A 20,000-nucleotide genomic window follows, 5' to 3' on the forward strand; every position below is an offset into this window, starting at 1 on the left:
CCAACCACCTCCCTGTCACAACCAACAAACACTATTTCCTATCAATCACTCTGCGATGGGTCTGCGTAGTCACTGTGATCGCAGTCTCAATCACAATGATTGGTTCGCGCACACACACACTGAGATGCATGCGCAAAACGCAACAATTGGACGACTGCATGCGTATAAGCAACTGCGTTCCTTGCGGGATTCAGGCCCTGAGCACACATTGGAAGAGGAGCACAGGTCAGGGGGCGGAGCATGTACACAGTTGAATTTGTTTTTGTGCTCTGCTAACCAATCGTATTCCCCTTCTCCACCTGATGAGTGTCCAATTGGTGCACAGATCTAGATGCTGACAGCGCTTAACAGACGGGCTCCCTAGAGCCTAAAGCATTTAATTAGTGATAATCTAACAGGACAGGTATTACTGTAAATATTGTAAAACCCATAGAAATCATGAGACCATATATAGCAGTCATCTTATGTGTCCGTCTGTCTGATTCTGTCTATTTTACTACTTACCTGTTAGTATCGTCTCTCAGCTAGGATAGATATCACTGTACAGTGCTGCTGAGCCTGCACATTTTATCACTAGTGATGGGAGTTTTCTGCAGAGCAAATCCTCCATACTAGGGGGCAGCACTGCATCTACAGATTTAGGTCTTGTGTTTATACTCTAGTGATGTTTTCCATCTGCTAAGTGCAAAGTGCAGAAGTTTGTGTTTGTGAGCTTGAGGCTGAGAGACTGAAGCCCGGTTCCTATGATGAATGTATTAGTCGGCTGCCTACTTCCTGCTGCAGTAAGACTCTCCTGTCGGGCTGTGGCTCTGCCGAGGAGATGGGTGACAGGAACAGTGCAGCAGGAGCACTCAGCACTCACGGTCTGCGTGCAGGAGGGTGGGATCAGGTAAAGGGGCACAGTACACGGGGCTCCAGCTACAGGGGAGAGGACTCGGACAGTACAAACTTTCGAGAAAACATTATGGGAAGAGGAAGTTAGTCTGCTAAATGGGAAACCTGTTTTAAAAGGGGAAAAAAGTGTGTTTATGGGGCTGCACATTCGTGAGTGTGTGTGTATATATATATATATATAGTTATATTTTCAAGTGCACATTCAACCATTTAAAAGTGGGTCTAGGATTGGAGAACTACTGTGTACTACTTTTATCACTAAAAGTACGCTAAAACATTGTATTCCATTTGTAAACATTATATAGAAGTGTTAATATACATGTCATAATTTTTTCCTTTTGTGCGATGGCTTTGTACCTGTGTAAGTGATCGCAGTGCTAATCCATCGGCTGCTGTTGCGATTCGTGATAAATCAGGCCCTAAGTCCAATATACTCTGAGTCATACTTGCTTACTCTCCCGGGAGGCTCCCAATTCTTCAGGTTACCCCCCCTCACCCCCGAAAGAGTAGGCAAATCTCCCGCATCCCGCCCACTTGCTACTTAAGTTGGCAGGATGGAGAGATTTTCAGAGAAATTTAGGGGGCCGTAGGGAGGGAGCGGGGCTAAATGACACGAATCGCGGCGCCTAATGACGGCTATAGTCTGGCCCTGCCCCCTGAAGATGAGAGCAGCGTTCCACTGGCTGCTCCCGGAAAGGTGTCCTGAAAATTCGGGAAGTATGCTCTGAGTGCCAGAGAAGCATTTTTTTTTTTTACTGTGTACAGTTCTGTAGACCAGACATGTCAAACTCAAAATACCAGCCGGGCCGAAGATTCAAGGTCTAAGTATGAGTAGGCCGGAAGAAAAAAAAGTCTAATATGCAATTTTGAAAGGGTTATTATTAACAAAAACCATTGCAGTGCCCCCTGTAGTAGTGCCCCTTATGCAATGCTCCCTGTATTAGAGCCCCTTATGCAATGCCACTGTAGTTGGGCCCATTATGCAGTGCCCCCTGTATTAGAACCCCTTACGCAGTGCCCCCAGTAGTGTCCATTATGCAGTGCCCCTTATTCAATGCCCCCTGTATTAGAGCTCCTTATTCAATGCCACTGTTGTGCCCATTATGCAGTGCCCCTGTATAAGAGCCCCTTATGCAATGCCCCCTTTATAAGAGCCCCTTATGCAATGCCCCTGCATTAGAGCCTCTTATGCAGTGCCCCCTTATGCAGTGCCCCCAGTAGTGCCCCTAATGTAATGCCCCCTATATTAGAGCCCCTTAGGCAGTGCCCATTATGCAGTGTCCCCATTAATGCCCCTAGTAGTACTCCTTATGTTGTGCCCCCAGTAATGTCCATAGTAGTGCCCCCAGTAATGACCCTTATGCTGTGTCCCCTCCCAGTGTAGAACAGGCCCCACTGTGCAGTACTTACCTCTCTTTTACCTCTCTTCACACTGGCCACTGGGCATCACTCCCACGTAGACGCTGCCGCTGACTGGATCTAACTACATCCAGCAGGGCAGGCTCCTCTCATCGCGGGTGACGTCCTAACGTCACCTGAGCACCTGTAAACTGCATCACTGGGAACTCTGGCCTCTGAAGCGTTCAGAGGCTTCTTTAGTCTCTGATAGCTTCAGAGACGAGCGTTCCAAGTTTTAAATAGAGTAAACACAAATATTATGTGGCCCAGTCACCCCTGCCGCGATCGGAGCTCAGCTCCGATCACGGCAGGGGTGACTGGGCCGCATAATATATGTATTTGGGCCCACACTGTTTGGCTGCATAAATTGTTTTTTTGGGCCGCGTGTTTGACATGCCTTCTGTAGACCAAGCGAAAATAAAAAAATAACCAACAAAAAAAAACAGAATATATCTAAAGTCAGTGATAAAAAGCATAATGCAAACGACAGTGATTTGTGCATATGCACAGAAAGTGCGCCACCAGACTTTTTTCATTTTTTGATAACAAAAAGTAAATGGAATTACACTATTCATTAAAAATTTAATAATGAATCATGAAAAAGAAAGTTAAGAACATCCTGTGTAATTTCAAATCCCAATTTCAGGAGTACAATAAATTACCAGACCTCCCGAAGTATTTTTCCAAGCAATAAAATAATATAATACTAATAACTTAACATTTTTGTGACCTAAACCCTATAAAGAAAAGACCAAGGGCCTAATTCAGTTGATTCAGAGATAGGTGCAAGTGCCATCGCTGCTGCAATACTGTACGTAGCAGCTGTGGAAAATATGCAAATACCACAACCACTGGAATTTTATTTTAAGACGTACATTGGCAGCACCGCAGATCCTCCGCTTGTGTACAAGGACGCAACCATCGGATGCACATCGGTCGATCATCGGACTTCTGAGTAAGGCTATGGTCAAGCAAAATGGCCATTGGAACTGAGGGCCTGATTCAGAGCCGGACGCTCTGAAAGAGCGCTCGCTCTGAATCAGCTATAGCGAGTGGCCAGGTTGATGGTCGTAATGGTCAAGACCATCGGGACCATCGGACTTGCGACGAGACCCTTGTGGTAGGGTCTCGTGGCCGCAAGCCCCAGAGGGCTTTCAGCTCTAATAGAGCCGGAAGCTCTCCCACTGACATCACTGATGATGTCAGTGGGGCCGCCCACAAACGGCAGGCGTTCGCTTGGGAACGCCTCCGTTTGTGAAGCCACCCCCCGGCCACGCCTACCAAATAGGGCGAGCTGTCGATTACCATCGACAGCTCGCCACCTTTGGTGCGAGACCCGGAGCGACAGAGCCCCCGTCGCTAGCCGGGTCTCGCGCATGCGCACGACAGAGCCGGCTCCGTCGTGCGCATGCCCAGTGGGCAAACATCGACCCGGTTGTGAGCGCTCAGCGCTTGCGACCGGGTCTGAATCAGGCCCTGAGACGCCGAATCCTTTGCAACCTCTTACAGGATTGCAGTCACAGACTGGGACGTGCCCCCAAAACAGTTGTAGCACGCCTGTGTGTGTCGCCACCGCCCCTCCCCTGTCGCCTACCTGTCGATCACTTTGCAAATAAATCCTGTGACCACCGTTGCAAGACCATCGCGACATATGCGCAGTGTGACTTGTACACATGCACAGTAGGGAAAAAAAAGTCCATTTGCGAAAACATCTGCATTGCGACGTCTCTGAATCAGCCCCAAATCCTTACAGTGCGCCCTTTACAGACACAGACTTTTTGTTGTTTTTGTTGGCGAATGAGTATAAACTAAAGTGATTATTTTTCCTGTGCAGGAAAATAACTATGAATAATCCACAGAAAAGAAATGCTTTGTCTCTTGCCATGCTACAGTCTCTTCAGAAAGACATCCTAAATGAGGTTCAGGACGTGAACTTGAGAGTCATTGTGATTGCAGGTATTTTTTAACCCAAATTTCACATTTACTCCCACACTCTCTGCCTGCACCCATACTGATCACTAAAACAAACTGCACAATGTATTTTCCCCAGTATAATACAAGTCCTATTTCTTACAAGCTTTCCTTATTATGTTTTTTGTTTGCCACAGAGTCCTATACCTAGTTGGTTCTGCCACAAAATAAATCCCCAAATTATCTTCTGGTAGGATATGTTCGCCTATATTTTCTCTACAATGATTTGACTTGACACCCAATAATCAGACACAACCTGATCCCCCCCCCATAACCTTGGCAACAACTGTATTCTGACCAGTGGTCCTGTGACTGAAGTGGTCCTGTGCACAATCTATTTTATTTCCAACAACTTGTAATTGTGCAATATTAGTAAAGCCTTTCCTTATAGGCAAATGCAAGATCACATTTGTTTATCGGGAATCATTTGATACATCTTTAGTGTAAGGTACTGTAGCTTACACTGTTTTGCTGATAAAGGCTTTTTCAAACCATAATGGTGGACAGTGTTTTTTTTTTTTGTCAATTTATGGGACTCATGGCCTGATTCAGACCCGGTCGCAAGCGCCGAGCTCCGTCGTGCGCATGCGCGAGACCTGGATAGCGACGGGCAATCCGTCGCTCCGGGTCTCGCACCAAAGGGGGCGTGCTGTCGATGTTGAGTGAGAGCACGCCCCCTTTGGTGGGCGGGCTGGGGGGTGGCTGCCCAGATGGAGGCGTTCCCATGGGAACGCCTACCGTTTGGGGGCGGCCCCACTGACATTACAAGTGATGTCAGTGGGAGAGCTTTCGGCTCTGTTTGAGCCGAAAGCTCTCTGGGGCTTGCGGCCACAAGACCCTACCACAAGGGTCTCATCGCAAGCCCGATGGTCGCGATGGTCTTGACCATCGCGACCATCATCCTGGCTGCTCGCATTAGCTGTGGGTAGTATCCCACAGCAATGCGAGCGGCCCGGGGGCCGCTCCATAAAAAAAAAAGACGCCCTGATTCAGAACGAGCGCTCTGTCAGAGCGTCCAGCTCTGAATCAGGGCCTCATTTCCAAGGTGGTAGAGGTGAGGGCACTGGTGGGCATTTTTTTACATTAAAAAATACAAACCAATGAATTTATTAACTAGCTACACCAACCTCAGGAATACCTGCCACAAAACCTCCTCACCACCACAAAAAATTAAGTGCCTGTAACAGGCAAGATAAATGCTAAAATAAAAACCGAGTCAGCAGCGACTAATCAAAATACAGGCTTGTAGGTTCAAGTGCTGATATTTAACCATGACCAATGGAGTAAGGTTTGGGGAATCAGCCTACTCCTGATCAAGCCTGCTGCACTTGTGAACTTAAACAGGAAGCGTCTTGCTTCCTGACCTAAGCAATGGATAGTGCATGTGAAACTTAAGAAGCATCCTGGTTGCCTAGCAACGGGGACCACAAAATCATGGTCGGGCGCAGGAAGCTGGTGGTAGTTGCTAAGTGATGAACATAACAAGGGACGTGATGACTAGCATCTTCTTGCACCTCTAGGAGATATGTTCAGGCCCTTGTATTTAGGGATGCCTAGGCCAATGTTATGTAGCATTGGCCCCTACCCGGTATGCTTGACCTGTGGGTACTAGGGTAAAAAAATTAAAGGAAAATCTACTCTTTTTCGGTTTAAATAATATTTACTATGCTCCCTGTATCGTGATAAATGTATGAACCCCTAATAAATTGTATATGTGTCCACTTTATCTTAATAAATTGTATGTGCCCCCTTTTCGTATATGTGCTCCATTTATGTTTTTTTTATAACTATTTGCACAATTATTTTTATAATGTATCATGTGACCCTACATTTTGTGAACAATGAAAAAATCCTTCTGTTTGGCTACCTGTCTGTAAAGTAGGTAAGATTTTTGAAGGTTACCTCATTTGCATTCCTAAATTCTACGGTTTGTTTTTTTAATCCAATGTACTATGCCAGATTAAGACAAAAATAAATTAGTGTATTAACCACTTCACTATGGAAAATATAGGGCTAAATTATACATTCATTACGATCGCTATGGATTAGCATACTATCGCACTGAACTGCATGCATACGCTATATTGCGTACTGTAATGAATCAGGCCCTGAGTACACTACCCTGCTTCCATAGGTGAAACTAAGGGGAGGTCCGAGTGTGCACTGGACCACCCATTAGCCTCCTTACCAGAATTTTTTTTTTCTCTTATTTCTCGACGCGTCTGCGGCTGCTTTCGGCCTGGTAGACACCTCAGAGCTCCGCCTCGCCCTCAAAGCCGCACCTCGGCTTTCGAAGCCTCACCTCAAGCCTTTAACATCGGCTTTTGAAGCTGCACCTCAGCTTTTGAAGCCTCCCCTCTTTTCCTCTCCTGTCTCCTCCCCTCCTCTTACCACCTTCTCTCTGACACTGCTGTTACCGGGGGCCTGAAGTCACGCTAGTGACCGGCCCCGACGCAAAAACCAGTTGAGAGGAGTCTGGGCTGTGTTCCTAGTCCTAGAACAGCTACACTCAGGCATGTGGGTTCTCGTCTCCTCCGTTACTCATTGGGCTCTGGCTTTGCCCTGCTATGTCAGCCAGGGGAAGTTACCTGCTGTAGATAGTGTCTCTGCACAAGGACTGGGTGAAAGGTCAGTTCCTTACTTACAGTATACTCCTGATTTCTCTCTCTCTCTCTCTCTCTCTCTCTTTCTCTCTCCTTGTATTTTGTTTTTCCTGTCTCCCCCACTGATACTTTCCCTTCATGTCCCAGTAAGCCCTTCCAATCCAATTCACCCCCTTTACACCCTCCTATAGAGGCCTCACTTACCATCTGCCCCTACCCTTGACCCACTACCTCTCCCCGTCACCCACTGTCTCCCTGTCACCGACTCCCTTTCACCAGCTCTCCGTCACCCTCAGTCTTTCCCTGTCACCCACTGCTTCTCCCTGTCACCCTCTGCCTTTCACCTTTACCCTGTCACCCACTAATTCTGCCTGTCACTTTCTGTTTCTCCCTATTACCCTCTGTTTGTAACCCTCTGCCTCTCCGTTACCCTCTCCCTGTCACCCACTACTTCTCCCTGTTGCCCTCTCACGTCATCCACTGCCTGTCACCCACTCCTTCTATCTGTCACCCTCACCTATCACCCACTGCCTCTCACCCTCTACCGCCACCCACTGCCTCTCCCTATCACCCAGTCCCTTTTAGCCGCTCTCCTTCACCCTTTGCCTTTCCCCGTCACTCACTGCTTCTCCCTGTCACCCTCTGCCTCTCCCTGTCACCCTTACCCTGAAACCGGCCAAAACAGTTACTGTACAAATGTGCATAAATACAGGTCCCACAATGCAATAATATTCACATCTGTTCAAAATGCTCTTGTTTTTTATATACAAAAATGTCAGTTTGCAACGGTGCAACATTATGCATTTTCTGATTGGAAGAGTTAGGCTGCTCGAGGAGCTCCTTGCTGATCACGGGATAAGTGCATGAATTTTGCAGAACATTAAGGGCAGTATTCAATTAGCGGTGAAAATGTACTTTTTTTTTTGCCATCGGCGAAAAAGTCAGTTTTTGGCCCAAAAAAAGGTTTCTCCATCCCAGATCAGGAGAAAAAAAATGCGGAATCCCTATTTTTGGCTAAAAATGTGAGGATTTATTTCAGAACCCTTTGGACACCCCCCCCCCCCCCCCTAATGATAAATTTCCCCAACATGTTTTCGTAGGTTGCGTACATTGGCAAAATATTAAAGCGCAAATTTTAGGTAAAAAAAACAGTTTAAAAAAAATTTTTTTTAACGTAAGGGGTCTGATTTTTCGGGGGGGATATGGATGCTTCAAGTGTTTTAAACATCAACATCGCACGCTGTAGCCGTTTTTTTGGGGTAAAACGTCTGTTTTCGCCGCTAATTGAATACGGCCCTAAGAGAACATATTTTTTCTACGTTATTGGTGATGATGGACATCAAGCCTCGTGCTATACTGTCAATGGGGAGACCTTCATACATTCCACTTTATGGATTTATATAGATATTTAAGTGCACTTTAACCAATGCAATAAAATAATTAAATTATAGAATAGTAACACATGTAAGATGGTCACAATGTCCCCTGAATTAATTTAAAAATAAGACTAAAGGGGGTTTCTGAGAACTGGGAAGTGAGTGTACGCGAATAAAAACGCAGTGCAGGATTACATTGTTTTATGTTTTAAACTAACCCTTAGTAAAGTTATGCTATCACTGCTGCATATATTTAATTTCAATAACTTCAAATATTACACCTGTTTTTCTTTCAATGATTGTCTGCTTTTCAGCGGAAGGACCTGTATATTCATCTGGCCACAATCTAAAGGAATTTACAGCAGCACATGGGAATGCATACCATGCAGATGTATTTAATACTTGTGTCAAGGTGAATGTCAATACTGAACCTAGATTTAGTATCTGATCAAAGAGACTTGTGCTATAATCACATGACATGACCCATAGCAGAAGAAACACATTTCTCATATAAATCTTAAATGCACTACATGGGCAAAAGTATATGGACACCCAAACATGACACCCATATGTACTTGATGAACATCTCCAAAGCAATGGACATTAATGGGTGTGGTATAGAAGATCAACAGTGTCTAGATAGACACTCAATAGATGATAGACAGACAATAGGTCGACAGGCACAAATGGTCGACAGAAAAAAATGGACGTTACGTTTTTTCTAATTATTATTTATGTGTAATCTTCATCCTAACCCTCCCCTAGTGCCTAACCCTAACTGTCCGTTTCCACAGCCTAACCCTCCGGTAAGTGCCTAACCCTCAAACTAACCCTCAACCTTAAAAATATTGAACAAATGTGTTGACCATTTGTTCCTGTTGACCTTTTGCACTGTCAACCATTTCTCAGTCGACATTTTGTCCCTGTTAATCATCTGGTTCGACCTATTGAGTGTCTATCTAGACGCTGTTGATCTTTAAACCGGATGCTGGCATTAATATGCAGTTTGTCTCCTCATAGTTTTGATCCTCCACTCTTCTCGGAAGGCTTTCCACTAGATTTTGGAACATGGCTTCAGGAGTTGCATCCATTCTGTCATCACTGAGGTTGGGCAATAAAGCATGGCCAGCAGTCAGCCTTCCAGTTCATCCAGAAGTTGTTTGTAGAGTTTGATATTAGGGGTCTATTCAGGTCAATTAAGTTCTTATACATTGGCAGACCATTTTTATATAAGCCTCCCTTTGTGCATGGGCACATTGTCATGCTGACAAGTGAAAGGGACTTCCCCAAACTGTAGACAAAAAGTTAGAAGCAAATACTTGTCTATAATGTCATTGTATGCTTAAGATTTCCCTTCACTGGAAATTAGGGGCTTAGGCCAAACCAAGGAAAATAGCTCCAGACCATTATTACTCTTTCACCAAACTTTATAATTGGCAGTAAGTACTTTTGACAAGAAGGATTCTTTTGTCATCTGCCAAACCCACATTAGTGTGATTCATTAATGCAGACAACGTGTTTCCATGGTTCAATGGCGTTGTGCTTTACACTACTTCAACCAACAGTTAGCATTGTGCATGGTGATCTTGTGTGCAGCTGTTTGGCCATAGAAACCCAATCAATGAAGCTCCGGATGAACAGTCATGTGCTGAAGTTGTTTCAAGAGGCAGTTCGGAGCTTTGTAGTGATTGCTACAACCCTCGGCAGACTATTTTACACGCTTCATTACTCGTCAGTCTTGATCTGGGCCTGGTTCTAAGTAGGATGAGTTTTCGCAAACTGTGCATGCAAGGAGTGTGAATCTGACAGATGTTGGCTGGTTCTCTCGTTGCGTGAATGGGAAATCTATCTCATGAGACTGTAGCTAGAGTTCCGTGCTCTTCTGAGGTGTGCGTACAGCGAAAGGAAACCTGTTTCTGACAGATCTCTTGCACCTAGAATGGGGCAGGTGCAAGTGCTGATGACGGTTGAATCGGAAAACTGCGGTGCGGCTTCCCACTCAAAGCCTTACAGATGCTTGTATTAGTATAAGGTAGTAAATTTACCTTCTGCACATTCAGTAATTACAACCACTTTGCATCCAATTTAGAATCAGGTCCTCTATGAGCTTATTGGCTGAGTTGTTGTTCCTAGAGGTTTCTAATTAACAATAACAGCACTTACAGGTGACCTGGGAAGCTCTAAGTAACACTGATATTTGACAAACCGACTTGTTGGAAAGATTGCATCCTAAACCTGTGCCACATTGATTGTTACTGTAGTCTTCAGTACAACCCATTCTACTTGTGATGTTAGGTTAGAGATTATATGCACCTTTTAGCTATGAATGTGGGTGAAATGCCAAAAACACTAATTATAAAATGGATGTCCACATACTTTTGCCCATATAGTAAATAATGTGTTGCGTTGTTGGTGGAATACAATACATTATGTACATCTTTTTAAGTAGTAGGCTAAGAGTGTGTTCAGTCTTAACATTTAATACTGAATGTAATAATAGTCCGTGCATGGCAGTCATAATATTTGCATTCAGCATTGCTACCCATGTTACATTTTTTAGTGGAAAAGATAAAAAAATTTTTTTACCAAAGCGAACACTGGGGAGAATGTCCTCTCCACATGTATCGGCTTACTTCACAAACATGTGCTGTGTGTTGTTGCAGCTTATGAAAACAATCCAAACCATACCAGTCCCTGTTATAGCCCAGGTCAATGGTCTTGCCACAGCAGCAGGATGCCAGCTTGTGGCTAGCTGTGATATAGCTGTGGCATCTGACAAATCCAAATTTGCTACACCAGGTGTCAATGTTGGACTGTTTTGCTCTACACCTGCTGTTGCTTTGGGAAGAGCTGTGCCGAGAAAGGTCAGTACGTTTTATATTTATTTTAAAAGAATACCAACTTCAGATACCCTTAATTCTGCATTCTGGCTTTATCCTTTAACAAATGTTGGGATGTGCAGAAAAAAATAGGGGTATACATCTGCAGTTGTACTGGAATCCATATGAATTACTGCCGGACCTTAGCCCGGCGGATAAAATACCGACGCTAGAAGGCCGGCACATGAAGATCCCTACAGAGGTAAGTAAGACTCCTAACCCTCCGTTAGGGGTACCTAAACCTAACCTCCCCCCGAGGGTGCCTGATGCTAGCGCCCCCTTTCCCTAGCCTGACCCTAACCCTTTCAGAGGGGTGCTTAACCCTAAGACCCTCCGTGAGTCCCTAAACCTAACACTCCACGCCCCCAAGCCCCCCTTCCTTGGCTATCGCCTCCCGACGCCCGGCTTGCCTGCATTCGGTATGCCGGGCGTGGGAATTTCGCCGTGGGGCTAATGATAGGCATCTGTATTTAGATGCCTATCATTAGTCCCATGCCGGGATTTCACTGTCGCCAACCGCCGGCTTCCTGACTACATCCCGTTGTACTAACTACATGAAAATAACATATCTTAGTAAAGTGGGACTATGATAAAATATAAGACTTTCCTTTTTCTGCATTTTCCTATATTATCCATATCAAATAAGATACATATATTTTTAAGCAAATATATATTTCTTTATATAGAGCACATAATACAGAACTGCACAGTACATAGGCAAGATATAGTATGCCTATCACAAAATATGATGACCAAAATCAATTGCACTTCTATCCAATATATCATCCAGCAGTGACCGTAATCTAACATGTTTGTATGTTTACGTTACGTTCTGCATTTCCCTATTTTTCTACGTGGCAGAATTTTGTACTTGTCAGTCTGCTTCTATTGTGCAGGTTGCTTTGGGAATGCTGTTCACAGGTGAACCAATATCAGCCCAAGATGCTTTGCTGCATGGTCTTGTTAGCAAGGTGGTCCCCGAGGAGAGCTTGGAAAACGAGACAATGAAAATTGCCCGCAAAATTTGCCAGGCAAGTCGCCCTGTTGTCGCTCTAGGAAAAGCTACATTTTACAAGCAAATGTCACAGAACCTGGATGGGGCATATGAACTGGCATCACAAGTCATGTTGGAAAATCTGATGTTGAAGGATGGCCAGAAAGGGATAGAGGCATTCATACAGAAGAAGAAACCAGTTTGGACTAACTCAGTAGACTGATCGGGAAAACGATTAAATTATATATATTGTTACATGTCTAATGATGATTTTGCTGCTACTGATTTTCTTACCTGTAAAACAGGAAATGTACATCAAATTTACTGACGATTGTACAACACACATTCAAAACTATATATTTAGAAAGGGCAACTATTAGGGTCTTGTGTGCTAGATTTACTAGGAGTCGGTTTTGATTAGGAAATTTAAAATGCCTGGTTTTGAATTTAATATTTGCATTTTAAATTTCGGGGGTGTAAATCGCTTCCTAATAAGTCTAGCCCCTATAACTTTTTTTTTTTAATAAGGCAATGTTGTATTTGTAATATAAGTAATTATTTTAACATTTTGATTATTTTTCATTATATAAATAGTCTCTAGATCAGGCATGTCAGACTCAAAATACCAACTAGGCCTAGTATTCAAGGTCTAAGAGTGTGTGGGCCGCAACAAAAAAAAAGTCTTGTATGCAATTTTGAAAGGTTTATTATTAATAAAAACCAATGCAGTGCCCCTTATGCAATTCCACCCTGTATTAGAGCCCCTTTTGCAATGCCCCCTGAATTTGTGCCCATTATGCAATGCCCCTTATGCAGTGCCCCAATAATGCCCCTTATGTTGTGCCCCCAGTAGTGCCCCTTATGCAGAGGCCCCAATAATGCCCCTTTATGCAAAGCCCCCAGTAATGGCCCTTATGTAATGCCCCTTTTGTTGTGCCCCCAGTAATGCCCCTTTATGCAGAGCCCCCAGTAATGCCCTTAGTAGTGCCCCCAGTAATGGCCCTTATGCAGAGCCCCCAGTAATGCCCCTTTTGTTGTGCCCCCAGTAATACCCCTTACGCAGATCCCCCAGTAATGCCCCTCTATGCAGAGCCCCCAATAATGCCCCTTATGCAGAGTCCCTAGTAATGCCCTTAATAGTGCCCCCAGTAATGCCCCTTTATGCAGAGCCCCCAGTAGCCCCTTTATGCAGACCCCCAGTAATGCCCCTTATGCAGAGCCCCAGTAATGCCCCTTATGTTGTGCCCCCAGTAATGCCCCTTATGCAGAGCCCCCAGTAATGCCCCTTATGCAGAGCCCCCAGTAATGCCCCTTATGTTGTGCCCCCAGTAATGCCCCTTATGTTGTGCCCCCAGTAATGCCCCTTATGTTGTGCCCCCAGTAATGCCCCTTATGCAGAGCCCCCAGTAATGCCCTTAGTAGTACCCCCAGTAATGTCCCTTATGCTGTGCCCCCTCCGAGTATAGAACAGACCCCACTCACCTGTCTGTGCAGTACTTACCTTTCTTCACGATGGCCGCTGGGCACCACTCCAGTCCACGGCGTCATCACCTCCGCCGTCCCGTGCAGACGCTGCCACTGACTGAATCTATTTAGATCCAAAGCGGCAGTCGTAGTCTCCGCTTGTCGCTGACGATGCGGGTAACGTCATGACATCACCCGCATGCTGCATCACTGGGAACGCTGGCTTGTGAGGCTTCTGATCACGGGCCGCATGTTTGACATGTCTGCTCTAGATAGAAAAAAAAACACATTAGACTTCTATGTAGTGATGACTTAATTTCTTATTTGGTGTTTGCTGTTCTGTAACAAAACAGTATGTTTTCCATACACTTTGAACAGGTTAGGTATGATATGTGACAGTCATAATGCCAACATTCAGCATGTTGATATGAGAATGCCGTCATGGTCATATTATCGATGTTAACCAGGTACTCATCTTGTAGACAGTGATGAAATGTTGACATATCGTCCCTGGTGGCCCAGCGGCAACTTAACTGCTCCCGTGTCTTCTGGGTCCCGACGGTCATGTGACTGTGATTTCCGGGTCAGACCTCCGGCGTTCGGTTGAGTATTTCTCCCCTAACCCACCATCTAGTGTCTAACCCTAACCTCCTCCCCTCCCCGCAGCCTAACCCTAATGTTGACATTCTGACTGTTGATATTTCACCTGTCCACATTCTGAGTATGTCCACACGTTGCCTGTTGACATTTTAACAATGTCATCATCATAACTGTCAACATTATGAATGATGTCATTGTTGAACTTTTGACTACATCCCCTTTGAAAAGCGTAAAATGCAGAACTTTGCTGGTGTATGGAGGATGATATCTATTTATGGCATTCATGATGAGTTAAATAGAAAGCTTTACTCATCCAGGCTGTAGCATTCCTGTAATCACCAAAGCTTTAAATGGTCATTAACTGCTCTATGCTGCTGACTACCCAGTTTCTGAGAGACAGCTGTATTGCCCCTTGTAGATAACACTTTCCTGTGAATTTTCCACTATTTATTGAAAGTACACAAGGGAGGCACAAGACTGCTTTCTGTGAAATGGGCAGTCGGGTAGCACCATCAAGAAGACTGCTAGATTGATGAACCATTTTTAGACAGGTAAACTCCATCCAAACCTTTTTCAGTAGAGTTCTTTAACTTGCATTGGATGCCAAGGAAGCAAACGATTAGTGTTTTTATTAACTCTTTTATATTATATAAAAAGAAGGAATTGATTTATAATATGTTGTGAAAAACCCTTTGTAATGTTTTTAACTGGATAATGGGAGATTTATCAAATGTATACTTGGTATACTTTACTCATTTCACTGGGGGTATAGTAAATGTACTGTAAATTTATATACAAGTTACTTAAAGAGACATATTAACAACATTTACTATTTATTCCAAATGCAAATTTCATTGCACACTTATTTTATGAGTGTAAACGCTAAATTTTAAGTGATACATATCTTTTTCTGCATTTAATGCGATTCTATTAGTACTGAAACTGCAGTGCCATAAATATATTCATCCAATAAAAGTTGATGGCTGCAGAATTTAAGAATTGATTGAAATTCAGAAAGAAAAGTTTACACTTCAAATTACTTGCTTTTATTTTTTCAGTGTGTGTGCTGTGTGTAGAGATTATGGGGGTCATTCAGACCCACTCGCGAGCGGCAGTACACTCGCAAGTGGGTCGATGTTCCCCACTGCGCATGCGCACGACGGAGGGAGCTCCGTCGTGCGCATGCGCGAGACCCGGCGAGCAACGGGCTTTCCATCGCTCGGGGTCTCGCTCCAAAGGGGGCGTGCTGTCGATGTTGATTGACAGCACGCCCCCTTTGGTGGGCGTGCCTGCCAGACGGAGGCGTTCCCATGGGAACGCCTATTGTCTGAAGCCGGCCCCACTGACATCACTAGTGATGTCAGTGGGAGTGATTTTGGCTCTGATAGAGCCAAAATCACTCCAGGGCTTGTGGCTGGGAAACCCGACCGCAGGGTTTCCCTCGCAAGTTCGATGGTCGCGATGGTCAAGACCATCGCGACCATCTTTTTGACCCACAGCTATACGAGCGTCCAGGAGGACGCTCCATTTTAATGGAGGAGGGCCCTGATTCAGAGCGAGCGCTCTGGTCAGAGCGTCCGGCTCTGAATCAGGCCCTATGTCCGTTCATACCATCATATGTGTGAAGGGGATGTAGTTATGGTCTTATATAGTGACACCCGAATCCCGACAAGGATTTAAGATAGATTTCGAAGTACCGACGCCTATCTTAATCCCGACGCCGGAATGCCGAAGGGAACAAGGTAAGTACAGGGCGCCCTTAGCGTTAGCCGGGGGGAGGGAGGGTTAGGTTTGGGTAGCGTAGCGGGGTTAGGTTTTGGGGGGGAGGTTAGGGCTATGCACCCCCCTGGGAGGGTTAGGTTTAAGGTGCGGTAAGAGGCGGGTTAGGCACCCCCGGGGGGAGATTAGGGTTAGGCACTGGGGGGAGGGGTTAGGCACCACTAAGGGAGGGTTAGGGTACTTACCTGCCCTGTTGGGATCTTCTCCTTTCGGGCTGCCAGCGTCAGGATATGAACCGGCAGCTATTCAGCCAGCGGGATTTAATACCCATTCCGTTTGATTTACTTACACCTTGTTTATAGGGTATTGCTGCTGTTTGCAACTATAACCCAATGCAAGCAAAATAATGCATACCTAGGTATCCATGCACACTGATTCTATGATGTGATGCACAAATTAATGTTTGCTACAAAATATCAAGGAAAAGTTTAGGTGATAAATTGCTTTGTGAGAAACATTGTGTCCAGACAATTTGGAACATTTCGATTACCACAAACAGCAGGTGTGACTTTTCAGTAGCAAGAAGTAGTGAGGGAAACATTGTTATATATTTAGATGTTGCATAAACAGTCACAAGTATACGACATTGCTGTGCATAGTTCTGCTCAGTGTGATCTGTTGTAAAGGTAATTTTCACTGGTGGTCACATGGGAAAAGTTACATTCCACAAGTCAAAAAAGAAATTAACAGATACATTTACAATAACCCAGTGATATAGAGTGCGCTTTCGGAACACAGGTGTAACAAGAACAGATGAAGATATGTCCACAGAGTATTTACCAGTTTATTGAAAGTTGTTGAAAAGAAGATCTGGATAGGAAAATAAATTGTTTTGAAACATCTTCTACTGCTAATAACAGTATGAGTGCGCCTTTCATACACAAATGAGAAGATGCCCATAGAAACTGGTTTCATTATCATACAAATAGTTACAGCTCAAAGTTTCATAACAAAAGTTAAAAGAAGCAGCACAAATTGCCATCAAGTTGTGCTGATATCAAAGTTTTTATATATTTTTGCAACAGTATTTTAATGTATACATTTGTTTTACAGCTAGAAACTCCACAGAATTGTGCTTGGGGGGCTTTAATGTCTTATACAATTGTGTTGAGAAAATATATTAATTCATAAAATGCTAGTGCTACACTAGAAATGTTTATTTGTATGGTTGTGTGCTGTTCACCTTGGACCAGGTGTTCTCTTCTCAACTCCAGTCCCCAAGTACAACCAACCGGTCATGTTTTGTGGATTCTTTGATCATCCATGGGTGAGGTAATCTAATATTATATTTGATCAAATTTTGAATGAGACATATAGAGACAGATTATGGGGCCTATTTATCAAGCAATTAAGCCCTTAAAATAAACAAATGGATGTGTAGATACTTTTAAGGACCAAATTAAGTGCCTTCACATTAGCCGTCCCCATAGTTTTCTATTGGGATGCTATGTAACAAGATCTACAAAGCTATGCTTTCATCTTTTTATATGTGGGCTAATGTCATCTTTAAATAGTGTAATGCTGGGCATCCACTATACAATTTTCTGTCCAATCTGGCTGGTTGGAATGAAAACCTGGTAATGTATGGGAGCAAATGACAGTCGATCATATGGTTTTAAACACTGAAAAAGGACAAAAAAATTGTTCAAATTGGTTAAATTCATGTGTTTTAACCAATTTGTCTGAACCATTTTTGGCTATTTTCCAGTGTTTGTGAGCAAATGGACGATTGTCACTTGTTCCCATACATTACCAGGTTTTCAGTCCAACCAGTCAGATTGGACAGATATCTGACAGATAATTGTATAGTGGATGCCCAGCTTTAAGCTGGGTACACAGTGACAGATATATTGGCCGATCAATTGATTGGCCAATATATCTGGTGCCCGTCGGCCAGTGTGTACCCGCGATATGTCTGTGAACGATATCATCACAGACATATCACATTGGCTGTGCTGCACAGCTGATGGACAGCTATATCTGCAGACATATCTGTCAATCAGCAAGTGTGTACGGGCTGCCCGCTGCTGCCTTGAAGATGATCGTCGTTCAGTGCATATGAATGACCATCATCTACAGATGTGTATATATATGCTGGGTGTGTACCCACTATTAGACAGTTAAATTCAATTAAACAGCCTTATCAGAGCCTGGGTCCTGGCAACTTAGATTGGTACATCCCCCCCCCATCTGTATTTCGACGATAAGGAGTCTTAGGGCCTAATTCATTACTGATCGCAACTGCGATTACGCACGCGGACAGCCAATTGTTGCGTACTGCGCACGCGCAAAGGCTCCATTGCGATCGCAGTGTCTACACAGACCCATCGCAGAGTGATTGACAGGAACTGTCCGTTTGGTGGTGTCGGGGGGGTAGACGACTAAATGCAGGTGTATCAGTGTGGGTTTGAACGCCATTACAGGGTTGTGCATAAATTAGACACTGCGATGGCATACGCAGCTTGCGCTTTCTTTGCGTGCAATGAGGTTAGCAAATTCTGAGTAAGGTCAGACCTGTTGTAATTGTGAATGAGGCTCCGATGGTACTTGATGTTACCGATGGTTTCGCAGACTTGCAATGTATTACAGATGTGAGTAAGGGGAAGTGGGCGTTCTTATGTTAGGCTGCGACGGCATTGCATATATTGGCATATTTTCACAGCGGATCTGCGTGCGCAATTGCAGCTGCAATCGCAATAGCGATCCGTAATGAATCCGGCCCTTAATTTTTGGGAGCTGACTGCATTTTATAATAAATATGCCCCTATTATAGTTATATGGGGTGATGTATCATTCATTACTAATTGCTATACATCTCCCCCTATTTGCCTGCATACCAGCATTTTTAACTGAATACTTATCCTCCCAGACAACTCTTCCGAAAGAGAGCAATCCCGGTGATGCAGTTACTTCTGGGTTTATGACTCAGGAGTTCTAATGTGCATGAGTGTCAATTAGATACCTCTCCGTGGATTTTTGCGATAAGCCTGTAGGCTTCTATAGGCAAAGCCATCTATTGATGGTGTTGCCTAGTGGGCACAAACTCTGGATAGTTACACTTTCTTGAGCTTGTTGCATAGGTCTTTCCTCCGCCGCGGTGCCATCTTCCCAGTGACTTCTTCTGGAAGATGGTGCTGCGCAGTGAAAGCAAAGATATTTTTCATGTAGATCTTTTATCCCAAACCTACTGGAAAGATGGCACTGTGGAGCAAGGTAAGATGGTTGTTAATACACCCCTGGGCCTAGGAGTAGACAGATATAGGGAGATACATATAATAAAGAAAACAGCGCTTAGTAGGTATAATGAAATGGATATACTCTAATAATTTTCCATATGCGGCTTGGTCAATATTAAAATACGTTTAATAAATATAATTATTGTTACCCTGTATTATATTATACATAGTTAAAAACTGCATATATATATATATGTCCAAATAAAGGAGTACTTATCTAGATAATTAGACAGTGTGCACTGAGTCTACTGGAAATCCCGAAAACCTGCTATGAGGCACTTACACCATATTCAAGTTAACTGTTGTGTGCGGAGTGTCTTATCCGGTTTATTATCCAGTAAAGATGAGAGTTCTGTATTACCCCTTGTGGATGGCAACATTCTTCAGGGAAAGGAGGGTTAGGCTATAGTAGTGGAGGGTAGGGTTGGTCACTAGGGGGAGTGTTAGGGGTCTGCGATAGCCCCTGCTGGAAGCACCGGACAATGAGCCAAAAGTCGTCAGCAGACCCGAAAGACACCTCTAGAGGCGCCAGACCGCCGAACCAGATAAAACACCACTAGACCACCATTCTAATCATTCTAATGTCAACATTTCATCACTGTTGACATGACCTGAATGTTGATGTGGTCAATATCAACATACTAAGCATGTCGACATGATGAATATATAAAAATATACCACAACCATATATTCCAACATAAAAACTAATTTGTAGGGACAAATCTAATGAACATATTGTGTATGAATGGGTCCCTCCTGCTCTTCTGTTTTCTCTCATAGATGTACAAAATTCCACACTGATAACC

General features: G+C 44.1%; 1 protein-coding gene across 2 annotated transcripts; it reads left to right on the forward strand.

Annotated features, from left to right (window-relative positions):
* The first annotated feature begins 338 nt into the window (after positions 1-338).
* Positions 339-15,266, forward strand: ECHDC3 (enoyl-CoA hydratase domain containing 3). Of its 2 annotated transcripts, none has more exons than XM_088468754.1 (5): positions 339-403; positions 4,127-4,248; positions 8,557-8,654; positions 10,906-11,106; positions 12,018-15,266. In XM_088468754.1, the coding sequence occupies exons 2-5, from the start codon at positions 4,137-4,139 to the stop codon at positions 12,336-12,338; spliced, it is 732 nt and encodes a 243-aa protein (XP_088324880.1). In that variant the 5' UTR covers positions 339-403; positions 4,127-4,136; the 3' UTR covers positions 12,339-15,266. The 2 variants fall into 2 exon arrangements, with proteins under 2 accessions (XP_088324880.1, XP_088324879.1); XM_088468753.1 differs by lacking the exon at positions 339-403 and adding an exon at positions 687-889.
* Positions 15,267-20,000: the final 4,734 nt, after the last annotated feature.

This window comes from Taudactylus pleione, unplaced genomic scaffold (assembly GCF_031769625.1).
Source record: "Taudactylus pleione unplaced genomic scaffold, aTauple2 ptg000086l, whole genome shotgun sequence".
NCBI classification, from domain to species: Eukaryota; Metazoa; Chordata; class Amphibia; order Anura; family Myobatrachidae; genus Taudactylus; species Taudactylus pleione.

Excerpts from the sequence above, each read along its gene's own strand:
- ECHDC3 (XM_088468753.1), top strand. The coding sequence starts at position 744 with ATGATGAATGTATTAGTCGGCTGCCTACTTCCTGCTGCAGTAAGACTC. Across the intron at positions 4,249-8,556 it reads GAGAGTCATTGTGATTGCAG|CGGAAGGACCTGTATATTCA; the intron begins GTATTTTTTAAC and ends TCTGCTTTTCAG. Across the intron at positions 11,107-12,017 it reads GAAGAGCTGTGCCGAGAAAG|GTTGCTTTGGGAATGCTGTT; the intron begins GTCAGTACGTTT and ends TCTATTGTGCAG.